This window comes from Hordeum vulgare, chromosome 6H, assembly GCF_904849725.1.
Source record: "Hordeum vulgare subsp. vulgare chromosome 6H, MorexV3_pseudomolecules_assembly, whole genome shotgun sequence".
NCBI lineage: Eukaryota > Viridiplantae > Streptophyta > Magnoliopsida > Poales > Poaceae > Hordeum > Hordeum vulgare.
Window position 1 is genome coordinate 356,866,883 of NC_058523.1, and position 23,068 is coordinate 356,889,950.

At 43.0% G+C, this 23,068-nt stretch overlaps 1 protein-coding gene across 1 annotated transcript; it reads right to left on the reverse strand.

Moving 5' to 3' along the window:
• Positions 1–772: 772 nt before the first annotated feature.
• Positions 773–7,490, reverse strand: LOC123401818 (neurofilament heavy polypeptide-like). The gene is made up of 14 exons (XM_045095667.1): positions 7,079–7,490; positions 6,492–6,695; positions 6,233–6,414; positions 5,511–5,637; positions 5,210–5,410; positions 4,802–4,852; positions 3,862–4,725; positions 3,358–3,462; positions 3,157–3,239; positions 2,704–2,755; positions 2,508–2,576; positions 2,392–2,426; positions 1,650–1,721; positions 773–1,565 (listed from the first exon to the last, which is right to left on the reverse strand). Exons 1-14 carry the CDS (start codon positions 7,184–7,186, stop codon positions 1,100–1,102), a joined length of 2,619 nt encoding a protein of 872 aa, XP_044951602.1. The 5' UTR covers positions 7,187–7,490; the 3' UTR covers positions 773–1,099.
• Between the last annotated feature and the right edge of the window lie 15,578 nt (positions 7,491–23,068).

The window sequence follows — 23,068 nt, forward strand, 5'->3', positions numbered from 1 at the left end:
TTTTTGCTACAACCGGCATTATGTTTTGCTGCAACCGTTCACTAAAAAAGTTGCATACACGTCACGTAAATATTTGTTATGACCGGCGTTTGACTTTTGCTACCACGTACCATCAGCTTCGTTTTTTTGCTACGATCACGTAAATATTTTTTTACTACAATTTTTGTTTTTTTTGCAACCGTTGAAAAAATTGCTGCATCACATCAAAATTTTGCTGCATAGGAGGAAAATGTTGCATGCGGATCTAACAGTGCGGACGCGCGGGGTTTATAGATCATGCGGCCCACGCGCCGCCGGCCGAAAGTTTGGGCCGGCGCGGATCACTTCCCATTCCAAAAGCGACGGGGTGATGTTACGGTTACCTTTTATATGTGTCAGTTGACCACCAGGGCCTTCTTCCTGACGACTTTGGATATGTTTCCATGGTAGAATTGTTGACCCGGAAGCCACGTGAGAAGAGACGACCAAGTCTATAGTAGTAGTGGTACTTGATCGCTTGTACATGTACCGGGTATCAGTTACGAGGAAATGGTACACAGCGTCTCTACTCGGATAAAAAAATGACAGATGAATCACGTCGTAGAGATCAGTGCGCGATGCTCAAAGTGCAAAACGTGCACCTGACCACCCACATCCGTCGGCGCACGTTTTGAGAACCGACGGATAGACAATGAAACATGCACAAAAAGGATAGACAAAGAAACCTTCATGCACAAAAAGGATAGACAAAGAAACCTGCACACATCTGCTACAAGAACAAAAAAGAAGTGGATGATGATGAAATATAGCCTATATAAATAGAAGATGAATAAGCTGGCTACAACAACATTCGACACAAACTAGATGTTCCCTTGAGGCTCTGCAACATCACATCATGCATCCCACAACATAAAGCCACGACTAACATTACAGCTACTGCAGATGTTTCCTGCCACAGCCCCCCTAATAACTACAACAGACACAGACGATGATGCCCAGTCAGCAGACAGACAAATTCAATAGGTAAGGTAAAAACAACGACCAAGGAGTTACAATCCATACAACGGTGCCATGATGAGAGCGAGCCCATTTACGAGGGAAGTTCACGGTTGGTTTAAGCTTAAGCCTTCCTTCTGCGCTTCTTTCCAGTTGAAGACGCCCCCTTGCCAGATGCCTCCTGCTCCATTTCAGATGCCTCCGCCTCTTCTTTCTCCTCCTCCTGCGCTTCTTTCTCCTCCTGCTTCTCTTGAACAGATCCAGATCCACTACCCACCACTGGAGCGCTTTTTGGCTTCCGGCCAGGCCTACCCTTCACAGATCCATCGCCAGATTTGCTTCCATCCTTGCCCTTGCTCCCAACCTCCTTAAGCTTCTGGTTGCTGCTGTCTTTAGCTAAATCATCCTTCATCTTGTTAGCTGATCCAGTGGTGGCTTTTTCCTTGACTTCCTTCTTAATCTCGCTGGGAGTTTTAGGTGTCCCCTTGGCATCCTTCATAGCAGTTTTCCCCTTTGATTTGCTTGGGGTGCCATTGTTGGGGCGCCAACCTTTCGGACGGCCCCTTTTCTTTGGAAGCTCCCCTCCGTCACTGCCACCATGAACAAAAACAAGTCTCAGATGAGCTCTGCGCAAACAAGTTTAATAAGGAGGCTTCTATGTGTCGATTACTAACCTTTTAGGTGTTTCTATTTTTTCTTCCTTCACTGGCAGCAGCGTGATTCCTCTCCCTTTTCTGCCACGGGGTCTGCATGGAGAAATCAGTAACACAAATTAAACAAATGACCTCTTCGGATTAGGGCAGTGCAAAACAATATACCTGGCTTTTGTCAAACACATCAAAATTAACAGTGCTCAGAACTGGGGCCACTGGCCGATAATAAGGTGAGCTAGGTTTGTGGTTTCAATTGGCCAAGGACAAAACTTTCCCTGATTGTTTAAGATTTGACTGAAATCAATAGCAATTCCACAATGGAAAGATTTGGAATCTGATTATCATGCTACCAGTACCGCATCCACTATACACTATATTGTTAGTCTACTTCGCAGAGTCCGCTAGCAGTGGAGTGTTACTGTCAAATCAACACAGAATAACACAGGCTCAGCATTGATAGACACAATAAACAAGAATCAGGTTCTATATAAGTGAATATAAAAACTTGCACCATTCCCGCAAAGCTTAGTTAGATTTAATGAAATTATGCATGTGCACACACATGCATATGAGCATTATTCTCAACATAGTGACATCAACGCCTACAATAGTGACCCTATCAGGTTTGAGTTAGCCACTTTAAGTGCACTTGTGCATATTGATTCTCAATACAAGTGATGCATGAATCAATTTATCTACTGGCAAATTAGACAGGCAATTTGGAAGCTGCAGGTACAAGAATGATGAAAATAATTTTGCTTACATAACAGATGGTACATCAGGAGTTTTGCTTTCTTCCTGCAAGAATAACAGTTACTCAGAAACAAGGGAATAAAACGTTATCCTAACATTATAATGAGGTGAATAACATGTGCATACCTCACTGGTGAAATCCCATTTTTCATCCCTGAGCAACAGTACCTCTACATCTCCATCATCATATGCAACCTATGCTCCAAAAGCACAAGAGCCAAAAGAAAAGGAACAAACAAAATGAACAATGGACTTTGAATCAAACATTAGTTCTTCATGTAAACCAAATAGCCACTGCAGGGAGATGAAACAGTGTACTGACCTTATGCCTTTTGGAATGGTTATCAAATGAGTCAACAACACCTTTGTAGAACCTGCAAATATAAAAAGGCTTTCAAAACCTAATCAAAAATGGCAAAATAGCAAGGCATCAAAATGCATCAGACAGGTAGATCCATCAACAACGAGCCAAAATGGCTCAAGTTTAAACAGCAAACAGACTTTCCAAAATCTGAATGAGAATATTAATTTATGTGTCTTATTGAAAGGAAGTCCGAGCATCTACGCTATAGATTTAAAAGTGTTCAACATAACAAGGCATACTGTAATTAAAAGAACTGACCTAATAATGGCATGCAATATCTCTACAACTACTTCACTTAGGTAACAGTGTACTAGTAACAACAACTAAGCTTTCTACAATTGGAGAATCCAGGAATTGATCATCTTAAGGACAGGCTACACTTCAGATGCACGTAATATTCACCCCACTTACATCTCATCATCTGGCCACCATACTTTGATCCTTGAACCAACTAGGCTACCATCCAGACCTTTGTCCTTCCTTGAGCGAGGAGGCTAACAAGAGCATAAAAAGTTAAGTATCATATCATTTAGATAAAATAAAAACAGGCTGTGTTTGGAATTGCGGTGGATTATGATGGTTCCATTTGCACATATGACTACGAATGAATACCTCTTCAGTATCTTGTTCACGCTTCCTCTTCACAACATTATTGTCCCCACTTTGACCCTTGGTTCTACCTGACCCCTTGGTCAGAGACTTTGGAGAGACCATTTCCTGTATTGCAATGAAACAATTGGTACATGAATCAGACTGTTAATAAACAACTAAAGTATGATATCACATTTACAAAATTCAAGTTGATGTGTCATATGAATTGCTGATCTCTCATGCCACTGAGCTCTAGGTTAGAACTTCCAGCAAAGAGAGCATCATACCAGCCACAACGAATTACTGATAATATACTAGAATTAATTTAAGTACAGGTAATTTAATTTAATTATATTAGTAAAGAACAGTTTAAAGGAACATATATGAAATTAAAATTTCAGGATAAACAAAAAATACTAATCCACAGAAATTTATAATAAAGATTGGATAATGCAGGCAAATTACTGTTGAACAGCAGACACCATGAATATGTGTACAAAAATCAACCAGTGATAAGAAAATAACCTTTAGAGTCATATCCTTGGCAGTGTCCTCCTCAGATAGAATTTCTTCCTTGTGCTGTTTCAAACTGGGCTTTTGCTGCTTCTTTGATGATTCTCCTTCACCAGTCTTCTTTGTGGAAGATTTGATATCATCCTTAGCTGATCGCTTTGTTAACTTCCCAGTTGAATCCATAGCCTCCTCAGTCTTCTTCAAATCTAAATCTGAAGATTGGTTATTTCTAGCAGTCTTCTTTGATGATTCTCCTTCACCAGTCTTTTTTGTGGCAGATTTGATATCATCCTTAGCTGATCGCTTTGTTAACTTCCCAGTTGAATCCATAGCCTCCTCAGTCTTCTTCAAATCTAAATCTGAAGATTGGTTATTTCTAGCAGCCTTTTTCTCTGCTGACTTTGGTCCAGGAGGCCGGCCTCGTTTTGGCTTAACTATATCAGGTGCGGTATCAGCACGCTTTGGTACATTATCAGCCACTCCATTGACTACCTTCTTGTCTGCAGATAACTCTCCAGATATTACATGAGCTTCTTTGTCAACATCAACAATAGAGTGTGGAGTTGCCACAGACTTGCAGTGTTTGAGCTTCAGGTCTTTCATTGAATCAACATCAGATGACTTCTTGGGCTTTGCATCAACAGGTTCTACACCTTCGTCATTAGCAGATTTCAACTGATCAGCACCTTTTGTGTCTTCAGGCTGTTCAGGCTTCTCTTTTGGTGACGCTGGTCCTTTTGGTGACGCTGGTCCTTTTGGTGACGCTGGTCCTTTTGGAGACACTGGTCCTTGATTAGCCTCGCCATTATCAACCAGAGTTGCACCACTGCAAATAGCAGTAGTTGGAGTACCATCTTGCTCCAGTTTTGAAGATTCCTGGAAATAGAGATGTGTTGCTGTACTATCAATCATTTCAACAAGGGATCCTCTTCCATGGATATTAGAAACATACCTGAGGCAGTTCATCAGAAATAGTCCTTTCCGAAAGTTTGCCATCATCCACCTGAATGTGAGAACTCAAAAGCATGAACAGGAGCATCCACAAAAACACCATACAGCCAACATATTGACCTTTTCATCAGGATCAAATGAACTATTTGTTAGTATTACTCAGATCAGGCTGTTAAATTCATCCTACAGGATAAAACAAATCACAGTTTCATCATCCATGTGACCCCTCTCAGTCTATTCAAGAGAACTGGGAACATTTATGAATTACAGACACATCAGGCAACATACTAAGATATTATTATTATACGCATGATGGTTTACACCTATAATAATCATACGACAATCCAAAATCTAACGAAATGAAAATATCTCCTAAAAATAGTTAGGACATGCAAGTAATATTACTGACCATGTCCTTCCCAGAAAGATCAACAATGTTGTCTTCCCTGATAACCTTATCACGTTCACAAACCAGCTTGACAATTTTGCTGTATTCATCTAAGGGGGTGCCTTGAACTTGAAGTAACTGCAAGAATATTGGTTTTAGCTTCCCATCTTCACATGAGCTTATCACCTTCTCGGCAAGTTCAAAAGATGCTGGAGACGTTCCCTGGGAACATAAAACAAAAAAAATAGTTTATGTGAACCTCCTTCCTTGCTTGGGCAAAGTAAATCATATTATCAGCGTGAAGAATGTTGAAATGATATACCCTCTCCTCATTTCTAGCCTTTTGAAGAAGATATGATGCAAGCGCTGTCTGTATTTCTTCACTCTCATCTATTACAAGTTTCATTGTTGTTACCATACATGATATGATAATTTCTGGTTGGTTTGATCTGAACACAGGATGACAAAAAGGTAATCTCCATTAGAATCAGTCCAGAAAAATACGCTGGGTACATGTAAAATGATAGTGTCTCAAGTACCATCATCACGTTAATTTAATTGAACAAACATATCAGCACAACCCAGCTTTGCTGCTGTGAATATAAAAGAAAATGCATCTGCAGCTTTTAACAACTATTACAATTACCAGGAAGGGGAGTGCAGCATTTCCAACATAAAAAGGCAATGCGAGCAACTTGCAGAACAACAACCACTATAATATTGGCAGCTTAGTGTTAGTTTAATGATTTTAAATACATAAAGTTATAATCTTCTTTTAGCAAAAAAGATTGAATAAGATAGAAGGATCTGATGATTCTGCTAGATTGTTAAGAAAAAATGTAGAGGACAGGTACAGCATATTATCAAGAATTTGTCCATTAGAAACACATAACAAGCAAAACCATTTTAGGCAAGTAAAATAACACCTTGGACATGTCAGGAGAATATCAACATAGCTTAGCAAAACTTACTAAACATGCCCAGAAACTAGCAAGAGGACGAAAAGGATAAACTTAAGGTGAATAACTAGAAGTGGCTTCTTACGTCACAGTTGCGAAAAAATGTTTAAACATCTGCAGAATCAGATCATCCAACTCAAGGTCTAACATGACCACGCACGACCGGACCTTTGCCACGGTCTCAAGAATTGAAAGCCTCCTTGAGAAGGACGGGCTCTCAATATCATCCAAATTCTGAAAAGTCCCCACAATTATGGAAAACAAATCCTGAAAAAGTAGACAGCACAGGTCAGGATACAAAGATAGAGAATAAATTAATTTTATAATCAGGAAAGACGCATTACCCTCATAAGATTGTCATCATACGGAGCCTCAGGTGCAGTGATCCTTGTAACCTCAGATATACAAGATGCTATAGCAAGTCTGACCTCGGCATTAGGGTGAGTCAAAAGCTCATTCCTAACCAGGGCATCCATTGCTGGGCGAACAGCAGCAAATGTGCTTGCTGCAGGCGATTGTTCCACATTCATGAGATTTTTCTCGACGTCCTGCATATAGATACGATCAACTTGTTAATTACATGAGCAAGTTTTAAGCTATAATAGCCACTGCCATAATCAGACTCGGCAGTTACTTGAATTCTAAACAGCAGGGTGGATTTCAAGGAAGCCAACACCTCTAACAATAGACCGACATAATCATGTACGTATATCAGTACCCAACAATAGATGAGGCTCTACCAATAACTGAAAACGCTCGCCTTTTTTTTTGCCAGAACCAAGAATTGGACAAAATCAAGAGAAGCAGCGACCAGGTAAACATAAAACTTATTACAATCATCCGAAATCCATACAACCACAACGAGAAACCCTACAGACAGCCGTAACGGATATAGAAAACCAAACACACAAAGTTGAGAGAGAAGGCTCACGTCGAGGAGCTTGAGCAGGCCTTCGGAGTCGGGGGGCGCCTCCTGCAGGCGGGCGCCGACATCCTTGAGTTTCTCCTCAAGGTCGTTGTCCGCCGCGGCCTCCGCCATTTGAGGCGCCGGGAGCGGCGAATCGGGGCGCGGGCCGCCCGGATCGGGGCGCCTGCCCGGAGATCTGCAGCCGCTAGGGTTTCCCCTCGCGGCGAGGTGGGGGCAGGAGGACACGGCGTCCCTCCCACGCGAGGGGCGAGGCTTGAGGGGGCGAGAGGGAGGTGGCGGTGGACGGAGGTGGTGACGAGGGAGATTTGTCCCGCTCCCAACCCCCCGCTCCCTTTCCACGACGGGACGCGATTTGGGTGCGGCTCTCCGTGGCTCGGCCTTGCGAGGGCAAAGGCAGGGTGGTGGAGTGGAGCGGTGTTTGGAATCGGCGGGCGATTTATGGGGGGGTTTGGGCCACTTCGGCGCGGGCGCGGCCTGCCAATTTTGCCCACGGACGCGTCGGGGGCGATCGTGCTCCGCTTTTGGGCGGCCTTGCGTCCGAGCCGCCGCCGCCGCGGGGCAGTGCACGCAGCACCCCGGGGACATCTCGGCCGTCGCTTGCTTGGATCTGGCGGTCCGATGGTTGCCACGCTCCTCCCTCCGGCTGATTTGACTATTTTTTCTACTAGGTTTGCGACCCTCCTGCACACCAAACCATCAATCAACAATAAGAAAGGGGTAAAAACGTGAATTTCTTTTCTCAAAAAAAGGGAAGGCACAAGATGCAACCATGGGGGTGGAAGGTTGCTTGGTACGGGCACTCCGACGATTGCGACGCCCCTCGCTCTCACCGATTTGGCAATTTTCACTAGGTTTCCGGTCTTCCTGCACATCATACCGTCAATCAACAATAAGAAAGGAAAGGTCAAAACCTTGTTTTTCTTTCTCAAAAAAGAGGAGACACGAGATGCAACCAAGGGGGTGGAAGGCTGCTGGGAGCGAGCAGTTCGACGATTGCCACGCCCCTCGCTCTCGCTGATTTGGCAAATTCCACTAGGTTTCCGGTCATCCTGCACATCAACCATCAATCAACAATAAGAAGGGCCAAAATCTTGTTTTTCTTTCTCAAAAAAGAGGGGGCATAAGATGCAACCATGGAAGTGGAAAACCAAACCATAGCGGGACGGTGACGCCGTGGCATCACGGCGGCGCTCCGCCAAGTGGAAGTGACAAATCGATCTTGAAGTCGTCGAAGAAGATAAGACGGAGGGGGCGAAAGGCGGAAATAAGACTAACGAGGAGAAGGGTTGTGATGAGAGATGGAAGACAACGATTCGATGAGTATATGTACAGCTAGGGGTGAGGCGCGGGTCACGGGATTGTCGCATCGAGCTGTTGCTATTGTTTTGCGTAAGAAGTAATGACACGCTATAGTCATGTCTCGTATAAAACGTGCGATAAGTAAGATACCTAATATGTCACGATATATTGGTTGATCTATGCACGAAATAGAAGAGAAGATGATCCTTTAGGGCATCTCCAAAGCGGACCTCAAACCGCCCGCAACCGTCCGGACTAAATGGTCCGGGCGTGTTTAACCATCCAATGCGGGCCTGTATCTGTCCATCGAGCGGTTTGGATGTCCATTTCTGACAAACTCAAGACAAACTGGGGGGGCTTTGCGGGAGTCCGGCAGCAGCCGCGTAGGACTCTGACACCCAAAAAAACCTCCGGGACCCCGCACCCCATCCTGCCGTTTACTTTCCTTCACCTTTTCTCTCATGCCTTCTTCGCCGCTCCACCACCCTGGTTGCCACGCCACACCGTGATACGTCCATTTTGCATCATGATTCCTTATTGATATTTGTGTTATTTTTGTTCATTATTCTCTATTATCATATAATTCTTATGCCCTTTCTCAATGAATATGCAAAGTACAGCGGAAAGAGGGAAATATCTAAAAATTGGAATTCTCGACCCGAAAACCAAGAAAAAGGCAAAAAAATCACGAAACTCCAAATGACCTATAACTTCCCATAGAACTTGTATGGAATATTTAAGAATTATTGGGCCAAAAATATACCATAGGGAAGCCACTTGGTGGCCACAAGCCAACGGGGCGCACCTTATGGCTTATGGGGCCCTATAGGCCTCCTAACGCCCCTCTTCTCCTACATGGTGTGTTTTATCCTAGAAAAAATCATAAGACACCTTTCGGTACGAAGCGTCGTCGTCTCGAGGCAGAAACCTGGGCAGAGGCCCTTTTGCTCTCCGGCAGAGAGATTCTGTGGGGGAAAATTCCCTCCACGAGGCGAAAATCGAAGTCATAGTCATCACCAATGCTTCCTCCTTATTTGGGAGGACCAATCTTCACAACATCTTCACCAACACCATATCATCTCCAACCCTAGTTCATCTCTTGTACTCGATCTTTGTCTCAAAACCTTAGATTGGTACATGTGGGTTACTAGTTGTGTTGATTATATCTTGTAGTTGATGTTTGTTGGATTACTTGGTGGAAGATGTTATGTGTAGATCCTTAATCATTATTATTATACCTCTTATTTTGAACATGTTGATGAAGTGTGAGTAGTTACTATTGTTCTTGTGGACATGGGAGAAGTCTTGTTATAGGTAATCATGTAAAGTTGGTATTTGTTCGATATTTTGATGATATGTATGTTGTTACTACTGTTAGTGGTGTCATGTGAATGTCGACTACATGCCACTTCACCATGTTATGGGCCTAAGGAAAGTCATTGTGGAGTAACAAGTAGATGATGGGTTGCAAGAGTGACAAAAGCTTAAACTCTAGTTTATGTGTTGCTTCATGAGAGGTGCATTTGGATCCTCACGTTTAATGTTATGGTTAGATTTATCTTAATTCTTCTTTCGTAGTTGCGGACGCTTGCGAGAGAGGGTAATCATAAGTTGTTTGTTCAAGTAAGAAAAACAGCTTATCACTGGTCCACCCATATATCAAATTATCAAAGTAGCAAACGCGAATCAACTCAACATGATGAACATGACTAGACAGAAATTCCCATGTGTCCTCGGGAGTGCTTGCTTAATATAAGAGTACTTTCACGCATGTCTTTCCCTACAAAAAGGATTGGGCTACCTTGTTGCACCTTTGCTACTATTGTTACTTGTCACATGTTACGAATTATCTTGCTACAAAACTATCCATCACTATTACTCACATCACTTGTAGAGAATACCTTGCTGAAAACCGCTTGTCATTTCCTTCTGCTCCTCATTGGGTTCGACACTCTTACTTATTGAAAGGACTACGATTGTTCCCCTATACTTGTGGGTCATCACACCCCTCTCAGAACTCGACAAGGACGTCACCTCCAACGGTACACTTAGGTTTCATGTCGCTTCTCCTCCGCCACCGTTCCACACCTCTCCTACGACCCCCGTGCACGTAACATCCCGCTGGTACGATACTCACCATGCTCGACAATTGTTTAGTGAATTGGTCGAGCTAAAAAACGTCACTTCTTCTTTGAAGTGATGGATTCAGATTTGGAGTACATATATGCGTGCTATGTTGAGTCATCTGACATCTCGTCTGATGAGGAGGACTACACACATGAGGTGGTGATGATGTAGGCGGTGCTTGCAGACATGGAGCATGCGGAGGAGCATGTTCTCAATTTCAAGGGATCGATTAAGGGTCATCGAGTGCTCAACTGCAATAGGGCGCACGCCCATTTAACACTAATTGGCGACTACTCCCCCACCCCACCCAATGCCCTCTTCACTCACAAATTTTGTGAGCGGTTTCAGATGCACAAAAATGTCTTCGGTCGTCTCTACCATGGCATCCGGTCCTTTGACGACTACTTCATCTTGAAAAGGACACGTGGGAAGGATTGGGTTCTCTAGTTACGCGAAGTGCAAGGCCACACTCTCTACATCTCTAGCCTACCCCATCCCACATTATCTAGATCTAGATCTAAACATCTACCCCGACCTCTATAGATCTAGATCTGGACCAACATCATCTTTAGATCTAGATCTCAATCTCTCCTTCCACTACAGAGATCCTCCCACCTACCCTACATTGAATAACCTCAAGACTCTCTCTCCTCTATTAATTACTCCCTAAACCTCTCTCCCCTCCATAACTTCCTACCAAATTCCCCTTCATAATTTCCTCCAAAATCTCCTTTTCTCCATTCCATATCTCTTGACCCATTACAACCCTTCCACATATCTTTTCACCTACACTCTATTAATTTCTTCCAAATCAGTATCTCCCCTATTAATTCCTTCCAAATCTCTTTTCCTCATTAACTTCTTAGCATATCCTTTTCCCTCCATAATTCTCCAAAATCCCATTTTCTCCCTTCCATAAATTTCGACCCATTATGGCCCTTAAACATATATTTTCACCTACCCTCTATTAATTTCCCCGATCCCATCCTTGTTAATTTCTTCTAAATATCCCCCTCCATAACTTCTTGCCAAATCCTTTGCCCTCCATAACTTCCTCCAACATCTCATTTTCTCCCTTCCAGAGCTTTAGATCGATTATAGCCCTTAAACATATATTTTCATCCATCCTTTATTAATTTATTCCAAATATGTATCCCCCTCACTTAATTTCTTCAAAATCTCTCTCTCTCCATAACTTCTTGCCAAATCCTTCGCCCTCCATAATTTCCTCCCAAAGATCATTTCCTCCCTTCCATAGCTTTTGATACATTATGACCCTTAAACATATCTTTTTCACTTACCATCTAGTAAATCCTCTCAAATCTCTCTCTCCTATTAATTTCTTCAAATCTCCATCGCTATAACTTCTTACCAAATCCTCTGCCATCCATAAATTCCTCCAAAATCTCCTTTTCTCTCTTCCATATCTTTCGACCCATTATGGCCCTTAGACATATCTTTTCACCTACCCTCTATTAATTTCCTCCAAATCTCTCCTACTAATTTCTTCCAAATTTCTCTCTCCTCCATAACTTCTTACCAAATCCTCCTCCTTCGTAATTTCCTATAAAATCTCATTTTCTCCCTTCCATAGCTTTCGACCTTTTATGACCCTTCCACATATCTTTTCACCCACCCTCTATTAATTTCTCACAAATATCTCTATTACCTATTAACTTCTTGCAAATATATCTCCCCTCCACAACTTCTTACCAAATCCTTTCCCTCCATAATTTTCTCCAAAATCTTCTTTTCTATCTTCCATAGCTTTCTATCCATTATGTCCCTCACACATATCTTTTCACCTACCCTCTATTAATTTCTCCCAAATCTCTCTCTCTATCCATATATCCTATCAATTTATTCCAAATTTCTCCCTTCATAACTTCTTACCAATCCTGTCCATCCATAATTTCCTCCAAAATCTCATTTTCTTCCTTCCATAACTTTCGACCCATTATGGCCCTTACACATATCTTTTCACCTACCCTTTATTAATTTCTCCCAAATATCTCTCCCCCTATTAATTTCTCCCAAATCTCTCCCCCTATTAATTTCTCCCAAATCTCTCTCCCCTATTAATTTCTCCCAAATCTCTCTTTCCTTCATAACTTCTGTCACACCCTGTTTTCACTTTGTTTCAACTATAGTCTTTTCAAAAAATTTAGTTTATTAAAACTTTTTAAGCAAATGTTATGAGTGTCATGATTGTCATTGTTTGTGTGTATGATTAAGTGTGTGGATCTAAAAACAATATTTGTATAACATCTTATTTCCAAAAAGATCTTTTTTCTCAATTTGATTAATTCAAAACCTTGTTTGGGGATTGCACTACAAGTCCCTGATTCCAAGGGACTGCCTTCATCCAAAGATTGTATACTCATTTTAGCACTATTATAACTCTCCAGAATCATAACATAATTATTTTATAGAAAAAATCTATTTTATTTGCATGTCTTTTTCTGAGGCTAGAAATGATATTTCTGAATGGAAAATTATTTTTTTGCCTTAGAAAAATCTGAGAAAATTTGGAGATACTCATAGGACATATATTTTCCATACATAAGATTTTCAACCCCTATTTATGTTCAAAATATTTGAGCAAACCTTTGAAAACCTATTTTGTCTGTTTTGACCTTTTGAAATATTTCCAAAGGAAATATTCTCAATAAATTCTCAGAAAATTCTAGCATGCTTCCCAAGCTATATTTGGTGATCATGCGAAGTTTCACCTCATTCCAGGGTGGTTTGGTTCACCAAATAATCCTAAAACCTTTCATGTCCAGAAGCAAATTGTAGCAACCCTGCATAGCAAAGTTTGTCCAAATGACCTGAAACTTTGCAGTAGTGCTCAATACCCCAAATGAGGAGACCCTGACAAGAATTGGATTTGTGGGGATTAATTTACACATATTCTCCTTTATTAAGTCAAGGCTATCCATTTGGGGGTGTTTTCGAGTTTACAATGTCAAACTTGTACAATGAAGCTCAAATTTGGTAGAGCATCCTACTTTTGCCTAAAACTCAAACATGTTAACTTTCAACATCATTGGTGGAGGTTAGATACCCAAACCCATATCAAACACCTTCAGCCAGAATGGTCAAACAACCACCAACACTCTCTACACCCACTCCCTTCTCATTAAACTCTTAGCACAGGCTGCCAGCACCACTCCTCAACTTCAGACTAGTGGCCCCTCTTTGGTTCCAAGCACGTAAGCCAGAATCACCAATTTAGACTGTGATTCAAAGCTGACAACATCTCCCAAAGCATTTCCCATTGACCAGCAATGAGTCTCTCGGCTCCTAACAGCCGAGGGGCATCTAAGCCAACCCCGGACATGCCATACAGGGCCAAAGCACCCCACATGACGCCAGCATGCCGTGTCATGTCAAATCTATGCTCTAGGCGCGCTATAGGACGCACTCGAGGCAAAGGAGGCCAGCCCCGGCCGGTTCTCACCTCCCCTTGGTGTCCCTCCGCGTCTCCGACAAACCACCTGACTCAGGGCAGCCTCATTGCCCCTTCTCTCCCTCTCTACTGACCCAGGCACACGTGCCCGCGCGCGCCCGATTCGGTCAAAAGTGCGCGACCCCGCAGCACGCGCACACTGAGCCCCCTCTCCCTCTCGTTGAATCTCTAGAGTCTCAAACCACGTCCGTGAAATCATGGTATCGACCATGAGATCTCTCTCCCTCTCCTACACACGCAGTGAAACAATCAGCGCTCCCCTGCTCGGTGCATCATTGCTGGCCTATAAATAGGCCCTCCCGCTTCACTCCAGCACCTCACCCCACTCCTCTAGACCCTCAATCAAGCCCCTGGCCACTCCATTTGATTAAGAAGAGCTCCGGTGCTTGAGATCGACCGAGGCCCCGCTGCTTTGGAGCTCCGTTGATCTCAGGCTAAAGGCCAGCTCTCGCATTCCTCTCACCTCCTCCGTGACCGTAGTGAGCTCAGGAAGCTTCTCCACGTCTTCCTCGAGCATTTCCCTGTCCGTAGCACCCATCTCCACCACCAGCCGAATCACCTTTGCCGCAGCCACGTCATCGTCGGTGACCCGGGACCTCGCCGTCGTTCATTCGACCACCAACAGGTAGGCGACGATGCCACAATGCCTTTCATGCTATCTGCTGGCCACGAGGGCGTCGGAGCCGCCGCCGACGTGCCTCCCCTCCCCTCTGTCCAGAGGAGGAAGATGACCCCGACAGGCATGCCCCACCTGTCGGTGGCCAGCCTCTCCCCCCTCTCCTCTCTTTACCGCTGACCGCGGGGGGCCACGCGTCACGTTTAAACCTGACAGCGCGTGCGCACCTCGACGAGCTGGGTGGCTAACTGGCTGGTTGACCAGTTGGGCTGACCCAGCCACTAGCCGAGCCAGGCCAGGGTTTGAGCCCTTTTCTTTTCCTTTTAAATATGTTTCTAAATCATTTTTTTGTGAGATTAAACATTTAGTCCAATTTATATATATATTCCACCACAATTCTTCTAAAAATGTGTAGAATTTATTAGTGCTATTGTACTAAGTTTTGTAAAAACTTTTATACATAGATTTAATTAAAATGTCTAGTTTAAATATTTTAGCTCCTGTTAATTAGGTTTTAAAAATACCTTTTTACATCAAAACCGCAGATAAACATTTTTAAAACTATAGTTAAGATTTCTCAGAATAGGTTGACATTTTTAAAGTGAGTTTGTGCTCTGTTTTTGAATGTGCTTCTTCTTATTATTACTATTATTACGATGATAGATCACGCGTTCGACGAAGGACTTGGACCCGAAGACCCCGAAGACCCTGGATACCTAGCTGATCAAGGCAAGCAGCCCTTTGACCATGTCTAAGAAAATACTTCTATGCATGACACATTGGTTACTCTACTCCGATGCATATAGTTAAGATTAACCGGTGCACCCCAACATGGTGTTTCCGATAGCTCCTTTGGAGCACTTGCATTGAGCATGACCCTATCATCTATGAGGGTCACGCTGATAATATGTTGACAAGTAGACATTAGTGCCACGCATAGGAAGAGCATGTGCACGATGATGATAATACTAAGTTGATATCAAAGGTTTCACGAAAAACCCGTCGGGTGCCACTAATTCCCGAGGGTGATGATGTTGAGTTAGGTGACCATTTGTGGAAGAAGTGGTGCACCGGGAATATTTCGTGTGAGTGGTTTTGGAAATGGGATTAGATTTATGATGTGTCGACCGTCCCAACCTTACATGTGCGACCACGATACCCCTTTATGGGAAGGGGCTTTGTTGATTACTTTGGTCGGTGCTAGCAAAGAGTCCGCGTTACTAGTGGCGGGAGTGATATGTAGTCACTCTCGTGACGCGGTCGTACCAGGAAGGTCGACTATGCCATTTTTACGTGTTCCGGGCACACCGTTGGTCCCTGCATGGATGATACGGTCTAGAGTCGGTGCTCGTAAGACGTACATCATGTGGGCTGGGTATCAATTGAGTGGACTCTTTGTCTAGTGTCATCAAGGGAAAGGCAATGATCGGGTACTTACCTCAGGTATGTTATATACCGCGAGTCATGGATGACACGGAAGTTTCCCGGATCTCGTGGGTACAACGTACAACCTCTGCAGAGTGTAAAACTATTCGAATAGCCGTGTCCACGGTCAAGTACAGTTGGGTAATCCTGCTTAAACTACGTTCAATCGTTTTTGCATAAACCAAGTGTGTGTGTGTGTTATTTGAAAGAGTTGATAATGTCAAGTTCGGTGACTTGACGTATAGGGTGAACCCGAAGTGTTCCGCCCTCAGCAGATATGTTGATATGTGTAACCTGTTCTTATGATTACCATCTAGCTTATGATGCATATCCATACAAATAATTGACCATGCATATTCTTAAGTAAAACTTGCTTTCCGCAACGGCTGCACATTACTTATTGTCATACCGACTGCATTATCCACATCATGGGCTGTTTGCGAATACATTCAAAACACTCACTGGCTTGCCACTTGTTATGTTATTGACCAGACATGGAGGACCAGAGTTCGGAGAAGAATTCGTCATCGGATACGGACACACGAACTAGGACGCTTCCCAGTCAGAATGCCTGTTGGTGAAGGCTGATGGCATGGGTTCCCGTTTATTGCCAAGTTTTTCGCTAGTAGATGTATTGGTGTGATTGGCCTTATAGGCCCTACCTATGTAAGACTTGACCATGATGGTCAGTTATTGTATCAAACGGTATGTATGGATGTAAGACTCTTATTATTCAGTTTATGTGTGTTTGGTGAGCATTGATCTCTGGGATCACTGCGCACGTTAATTCGGAGATCTCGACTCGCAAGTCGGAGTCCCCACAAAGCTGATATCAGAGCCATCCTGACTATAGGAAGCCTTAGGTAGCATGGACGATAGCCGAGACGAATAACACACTCAGCCCTTAACTTAAGATTATCTACACCCTATTACCATTTCATACCTTCCACAAATTTCTAACCCTCTCCGAAAAACCTTGTAGATGGTCGTCATACCTCAGACGCTTCTCGAGACTAGCTTTCCCCTACTTTTGGGAGATAGCCTAGAGAAGTGTCAAGTACATCGCACACCCATTTTTCTCTACCATGAGCACTGGGTCAATGCTGATACGTCCATTTTGTATCATGCTTTCATGTTGATATTTATCGCTTTATGGGCTGTTATTACACTTCACGGTACAATACTTATGCCTTTTCTCTCTTATTTTACAAGGTTTACATGAAGCGGGAGAATGCCGACAGCTGGAATTCTGGCCTGAAAAAGGAGCAAGTTTGAGATACCTATTCCGCGCAACTCCAAAAGTCGTGAAAATCAACGAGGAATTATTTTGGAATTTCTAAAAAATACTGGGTGGAAGAAGTACCAAAGGGGAGCCACCAGGAGGCCACAAGCCTGCTAGGCGCGGCCTACCCCCCTGGCCGCGCCTAGCGGGCTTGTGGGCTCCCTGTTGGCCCTATGGCTCCCCTCTTTTGCTATAAGAAGGGTTTCGTTCCAAAAATATCAAGAGCAGGCTTTCGGGAGGAATCTCCGCCACCACAAGGCGGAACTTGAGCAGACCAATCTAGAGCTCCAGTAGGGTCGTCCTGCCGGGGAAACTTCCCTCACGGAGGGGGAAATCATCGCCATCTTCATCACCAACACTCCTCTCATCGGAGGGGACTCATCACCATCAACATATTCATCAGCACCATCTCATCTCCAAACCCTAGTTCATCTCTTGTAACCAATCTCCGTCTCGCGACTCCGATTGGTACTTGTAAGGTTGCTAGTAGTGTTAATTACTCTGTAGTTGATGCTAGTTGGATTACTCGGTGGAAGATTATATGTTCAGATCCTTGATGCTATTCAATACCTCTATGGTCATGAACATAATTATGCTTTGTGAGTAGTTACTTTTGTTCCTGAGGACATGGGATAAGTCTTGCTATAAGTAGTCATGTGAATTTGGTATTCGTTTGATATTTTGATGCGTTGTATGTTGTTTTTCCTCTAGCGGTGTTATGTGAACGTCGACTACATAACACTTCACCATTATTTGGGCCTAGAGGAAGGCATTGGGAAGTAATAAGTGGGATGTTAGAGTGACAGAAGCTTAAACCCTAGTTTATGCGTTGCTTCGTAAGGGGCTGATTTGGATCCACTAGTTTAATGCTATGGTTAGACTTTGTCTTAATTCTTATTTCGTAGTTGCAGATGCTTGCGAGAAGGGTTAATCATAAGTGGGATGTTTGTCCAAGTAAGGGCAGCACCCAAGCACCAGTCCACCCACATATCAAACTATCAAAGTAGCGAACGCGAATCATATGAACATGATTAAAACTAGCTTGACAGAAATTCCCATGTGTCCTCGGGAGTGCTTTACCTCCTATAAGAGTTTGTCCAGGCTTGTCCCTTGCTATAAAAGGGATTGCGCCATCTTGCTGCACCTTTGTTACTATTGTTACTTACTACTTGCTACGAATCATCTTATCACACAACTATCTGTTATCGATAATTTTAGTGCTTGCAGAGAACACCTTGCTGAAAACCACTTGTTAGATCCTTGTGCTCCTCGTTGGGTTCGACACTCTTACTTATCTAAAGGACTATGATAGACCCCCTTCACTTGTGGGTCATCAAGACTCTTTTCCGGCGTCGTTGCCGGGGAGTGAAGCGCCTTTGGTAAGTGGAATTTGGTAAGGAAACATTTATATAGTGTGCTGAAATTTATTGTCACTTGTCACTATGGAAACTAATCCTTTGACGAGCTTGTTCGGGGTACCTTCACCTCGAACGGAAGCACAAAGAGTTGCTCCTCAACCTGCTGCACCTACTGAAAATATTTGCTATGAATTTCCTTCGGGTATGCTAGAGAAACTGTTGGCTAATCCTTTTACAGGAGATGGAACATCACATCCCAACTTGCATCTAATCTATGTAGACGAAGTTTGTGGTTTATTTAAGCTTGGAGGTTTGCCCGAGGATGAGGTCAAGAATAAGGTACTTCCCTTATCTTTGAGGGGTAAAGCATTGACATGGTATAGGCTATGTGATGATACTGGATCATGGAACTACAACCGATTGAAATTGGAATTTCATCAAAAGTTTTATCCTATGCATTTGGTACATCATGAACAGAATTATATTTATAATTTTTGGCCTCGTGACAGAGAAAGTATCGCTCAAGCTTGGAGGAGGCTTAAATCAATGTTATATTCATGCCCCAACCATGAGCTCTTGAGAGAAATTATCATTCAGAACTTTTATGCTCGGCTTTCTCATGATAATCGCGCCATGCTTGACACTTCTTGTACCGGTTCTTTTATGAAGAGAGATATTGACTTCAAATGGAATTTATTGGAAAGAATTAAACGCAACTCTGAAGATTGGGAGTTTGAATAAGGTAAGGAGTCAGGTATGAATCTCAAGTTTGATTGCGTTAAATCCTTTGTCGAAACAAATACTTTTTGTGATTTTAGCGCTAAGTATGGACTTGACTGTGAGATAGTAGCTTCATTGTGTGGATCATTTGTAGCTCATATTGATCTCCCTAGATAGAAGTGGTTTAAATATCATCCTCCCTTAGAATTCAATGTAGTTAAACCCAATCCAGTTGAAGAGAAAGTCATTGCCTATAACGATCCTATTGTTCCTAGTGCTTACATTGAGAGACCACCTTTCCCTGTTAGAATAAAGGATCATTCTAAAGCTTCAACTATGATACGTAGGGGCGACATTAGAACACCTACACCCCCTGAGCAAATTAGAGTTGAACCTAGCATTGCTATTATCAAAGATCTCCTGCCCGACAATGTTGATGGCCATCATATTCACTTCTGTGAAGATGCTGCTAGAATTGCTAAACCTCATGCTAGAGACAAACATAGGCCTGTTGTTGGCACGCCTGTTGTTTCTGTAAAGATAGGATATCATTGTTATCATGGTTTATGTGACGTGGATGCTAGTGTTAGTGCAATACCTCAATCTTTATATGATGAAATTAAAGACGAGATTGCACTTGTCGAGATGGAACCTATTGATGTCACTATTCAGCTTGCCAATAAAGATACTATCTGCCCTTTGGGAATTGTTAGAGATGTTGAAGTCTTGTGTGGTAAAACTAAGTATCCTGCTGATTTTCTTGTTCTTGCTACCACACAAGATAGCTTTTGTCCCATCATATTTGGCAGACCTTTTCTCAATACTGTCAATGCTCATATTGACTGTGAGAAGCAAACTATCACTGTTGGCTTTGAAGGTGTGTCACATGAGTTTAATTTCTCCAAGTTCGGTAGACAACCTCATGAAAAGGAGTTGTCTATTAAGGATGAAATTATTGCTCTAGCTTCTATTGATGTGCCTCCTACTGATCCTTTAGAGCAATACTTGCTTGAGCATGAAAATGATATGCATATGGATGAAAGGAATGAGATAGATAGAGTTATCTTTGAACAACATCCTATCCTTAAGAATAATTTGCCTGTTGAACTGCTTGGAGATCCACCCCCACCAAAGGGTGATCCTGTGTTTGAGCTTAAACAATTGCCTGATACTCTTAAGTATGCTTATCTCGATGAAAAAGAGATATATCCTATTATTATTAGTGCTAGCCTCTCAGAGCATGAAGAAAAGAAGTTATTTAAAACTCTGAGGAAGCACCGTGCTTCTATTGGATATACTCTTGATGATCTTAAGGGCATTAGTCTCACTTTATGCCAACACAAGATTAAAACCGATCCTGATTCCAAACCAGCTGCTGATTGATACGTCCATTTTGCATCATGTTTTCATGTTGATATTTATCGCTTTTTGGCTGTTATTTCACTTCACAGTACTATTCTTATGCCTTTTCTCTCTTAGTTTGCAAGGTTTACATGAAGAGGGAGAATACCGGCAACTGGAATTCTAGCCTGAAAGTGGAGCAAAGTTGAGATACCTATTCTGCTCAACTCAAAACACCGTGAAAATCAACGGAGATTTTTTTCCCAATTTATCAAAAATATTGGGCCAAAGAAGTGCTAGAGGGGCGCCAGGGGTGCCCACAAGCCTGCACGACGCGGCCACCCCCCAAGTCGCGCCATGGGGGCTTGTGGGCAGCCCACTGGCCCACTGGCCCCCCTCTTTTGCTATATGGAGGGTTTAGTCGAGGAAAAAAATCAGAGAGGAGCTTTTTCGTGGATTCGCCGCCGCCATGAGGCGGAACTTGAGCAGAACCAATCTAGAGCTCCGGCAGGACGATCCTACCGGGGAAACTTCCCTCCCGGAGGGGGAAATCGTCGCCATCGTCATCACCAACACTCCTCTCATCGGAGGGGACTCGTCACCATCCACATCTTCATCAGCACCATCTCATCTCCAAACCCTAGTTCATCACTTGTAACCAATCTCCGTCTCGCGACTCCGATTGGTACTTGTAAGGTTGCTAGTAGTGTTGATTACTCTTTGTAGTTGATGCTAGTTAGATTGTTTGGTGGAAGAGTTTATGTTCAGATCCTTAATGCTACTCATTACCTCTCTGGTCATGAATATGATTATGCTTTGTGAGTAGTTACTTTTGTTCCTAAGGACATGGGATAAGTCATGCTAATAGTAGTCGTGTGAATTTGGTATTCGTTCCGTAATTTGATGTGTTGTATGTTGTTTTTCCTCTAGTGGTGTTATGTGAACGTCGACTACATAACACTTCACCATTATTTGGGCCTAGAGGAAGGCATTGGGAAGTAGTAAGTAGATGATGGGTTGCTAGAGTGACAGAAGCTTAAACCCTAGTTTATGCGTTGCTTCGTAAGGGGCTGATTTGGATCCACTAGTTTAATGCTATGGTTAGACTTTGTCTTAATTCTTCTTTCGTAGTTGCGGATGCTTGCGAGAGGGGTTAATCATAAGTGGGATGCTTGTCCAAGTAAGGGCAGTACCCAAGCGCCGGTCCACCCACATATCAAACTATCAAAGTAACGAACGCGAATCATATGAACAGGATGAAAACTAGCATGACAGAAATTCCCGTGTGTCCTCGGGAGCGTTTTTCCTCCTATAAGACTTTGTCCAGGATTGTCCCTTGTTACGAAAGGGATTGGGCCACTTTGCTGCACCGTTGTTACTTTTGTTACTTGTTGCTTGCTATGAATTATTTCACCACACAATCACTTGTTACCGACAATTTCAGTGCGTGCATAATTTTCCTTGCTGAAAACCACTTGTCAGATCCTTCTGCTCCTCGTTGGGTTCGACACTCTTACTTATCGAAAGGACCACGATTGATCCCCTATACTTGTGGGTCATCAAGACTCTTTTCTGGCGCCGTTGCCGGGGAGTGAAGCGCCTTTGGTAAGTAGAACTTGGCAAGGAAACATTCACATAGTGTGCTGAAATTTATTGTCACTTGTCACTATGGATACTAATCCTTTGAGGGGCTTGTTCGGGGTATCTTCACCTCGAACGGAAGCACAAATAGTAGCTCCTCAACCTGCTGCACCTACTGAAAATATTTTCTTTGAATTTCCTTCGGGTATGCTTGAGAAACTGCTGGCTAATCCTTTTACACGAGATGGAACATTACATCCAGACTTGCATCTAATCTATGTAGATGAAGTTTGTGGTTTATTTAAGCTTGCAGGTGTGCCCGAGGATGAGGTCAAGAAGAAGGTCTTTCCTTTATGTTTGAAGGATAAGGCGTTGACATGGTATAGGCTATGTGATGATACGGGATCATGGGACTGCAATCGGTTGAAATTGGAATTTCATCAAAAGTTTTATCCTATGCATTTAGTACATCGTGATCGGAATTATATTTATAATTTTTGGCCTCGTGACAGAGAAAGCATCGCTCAAGCTTGGGGGGGGGCTTAAATCAGTGCTATATTCATGCCCCAATCATGAGCTCTCAAGAGAAATTATCATTCAGAACTTCTATGCTCGGCTTTCTCATGATGATCGCACCATGCTTAACACTTCTTGTACCGGTTCTTTTATGAAGAGAGATATTGACTTTAAATGGAATTTATTGGAGAGAATCAAACACAACTTTGAAGATTGGGAGCTTGAAGAAGGTAAGGAGTCAGATATGAATTTCACT

Coding starts and splice junctions, on each gene's coding strand:
- LOC123401818 (XM_045095667.1), bottom strand. CDS start 7,186: ATGGCGGAGGCCGCGGCGGACAACGACCTTGAGGAGAAACTCAAGGAT. Junction 5,411..5,510: donor AGGCTAGAAATGAGGAGAGG/GTATATCATTTC, acceptor TTATGTTCCCAG/GGAACGTCTCCAGCATCTTT. Junction 4,726..4,801: donor TTTCTGATGAACTGCCTCAG/GTATGTTTCTAA, acceptor CTCTATTTCCAG/GAATCTTCAAAACTGGAGCA.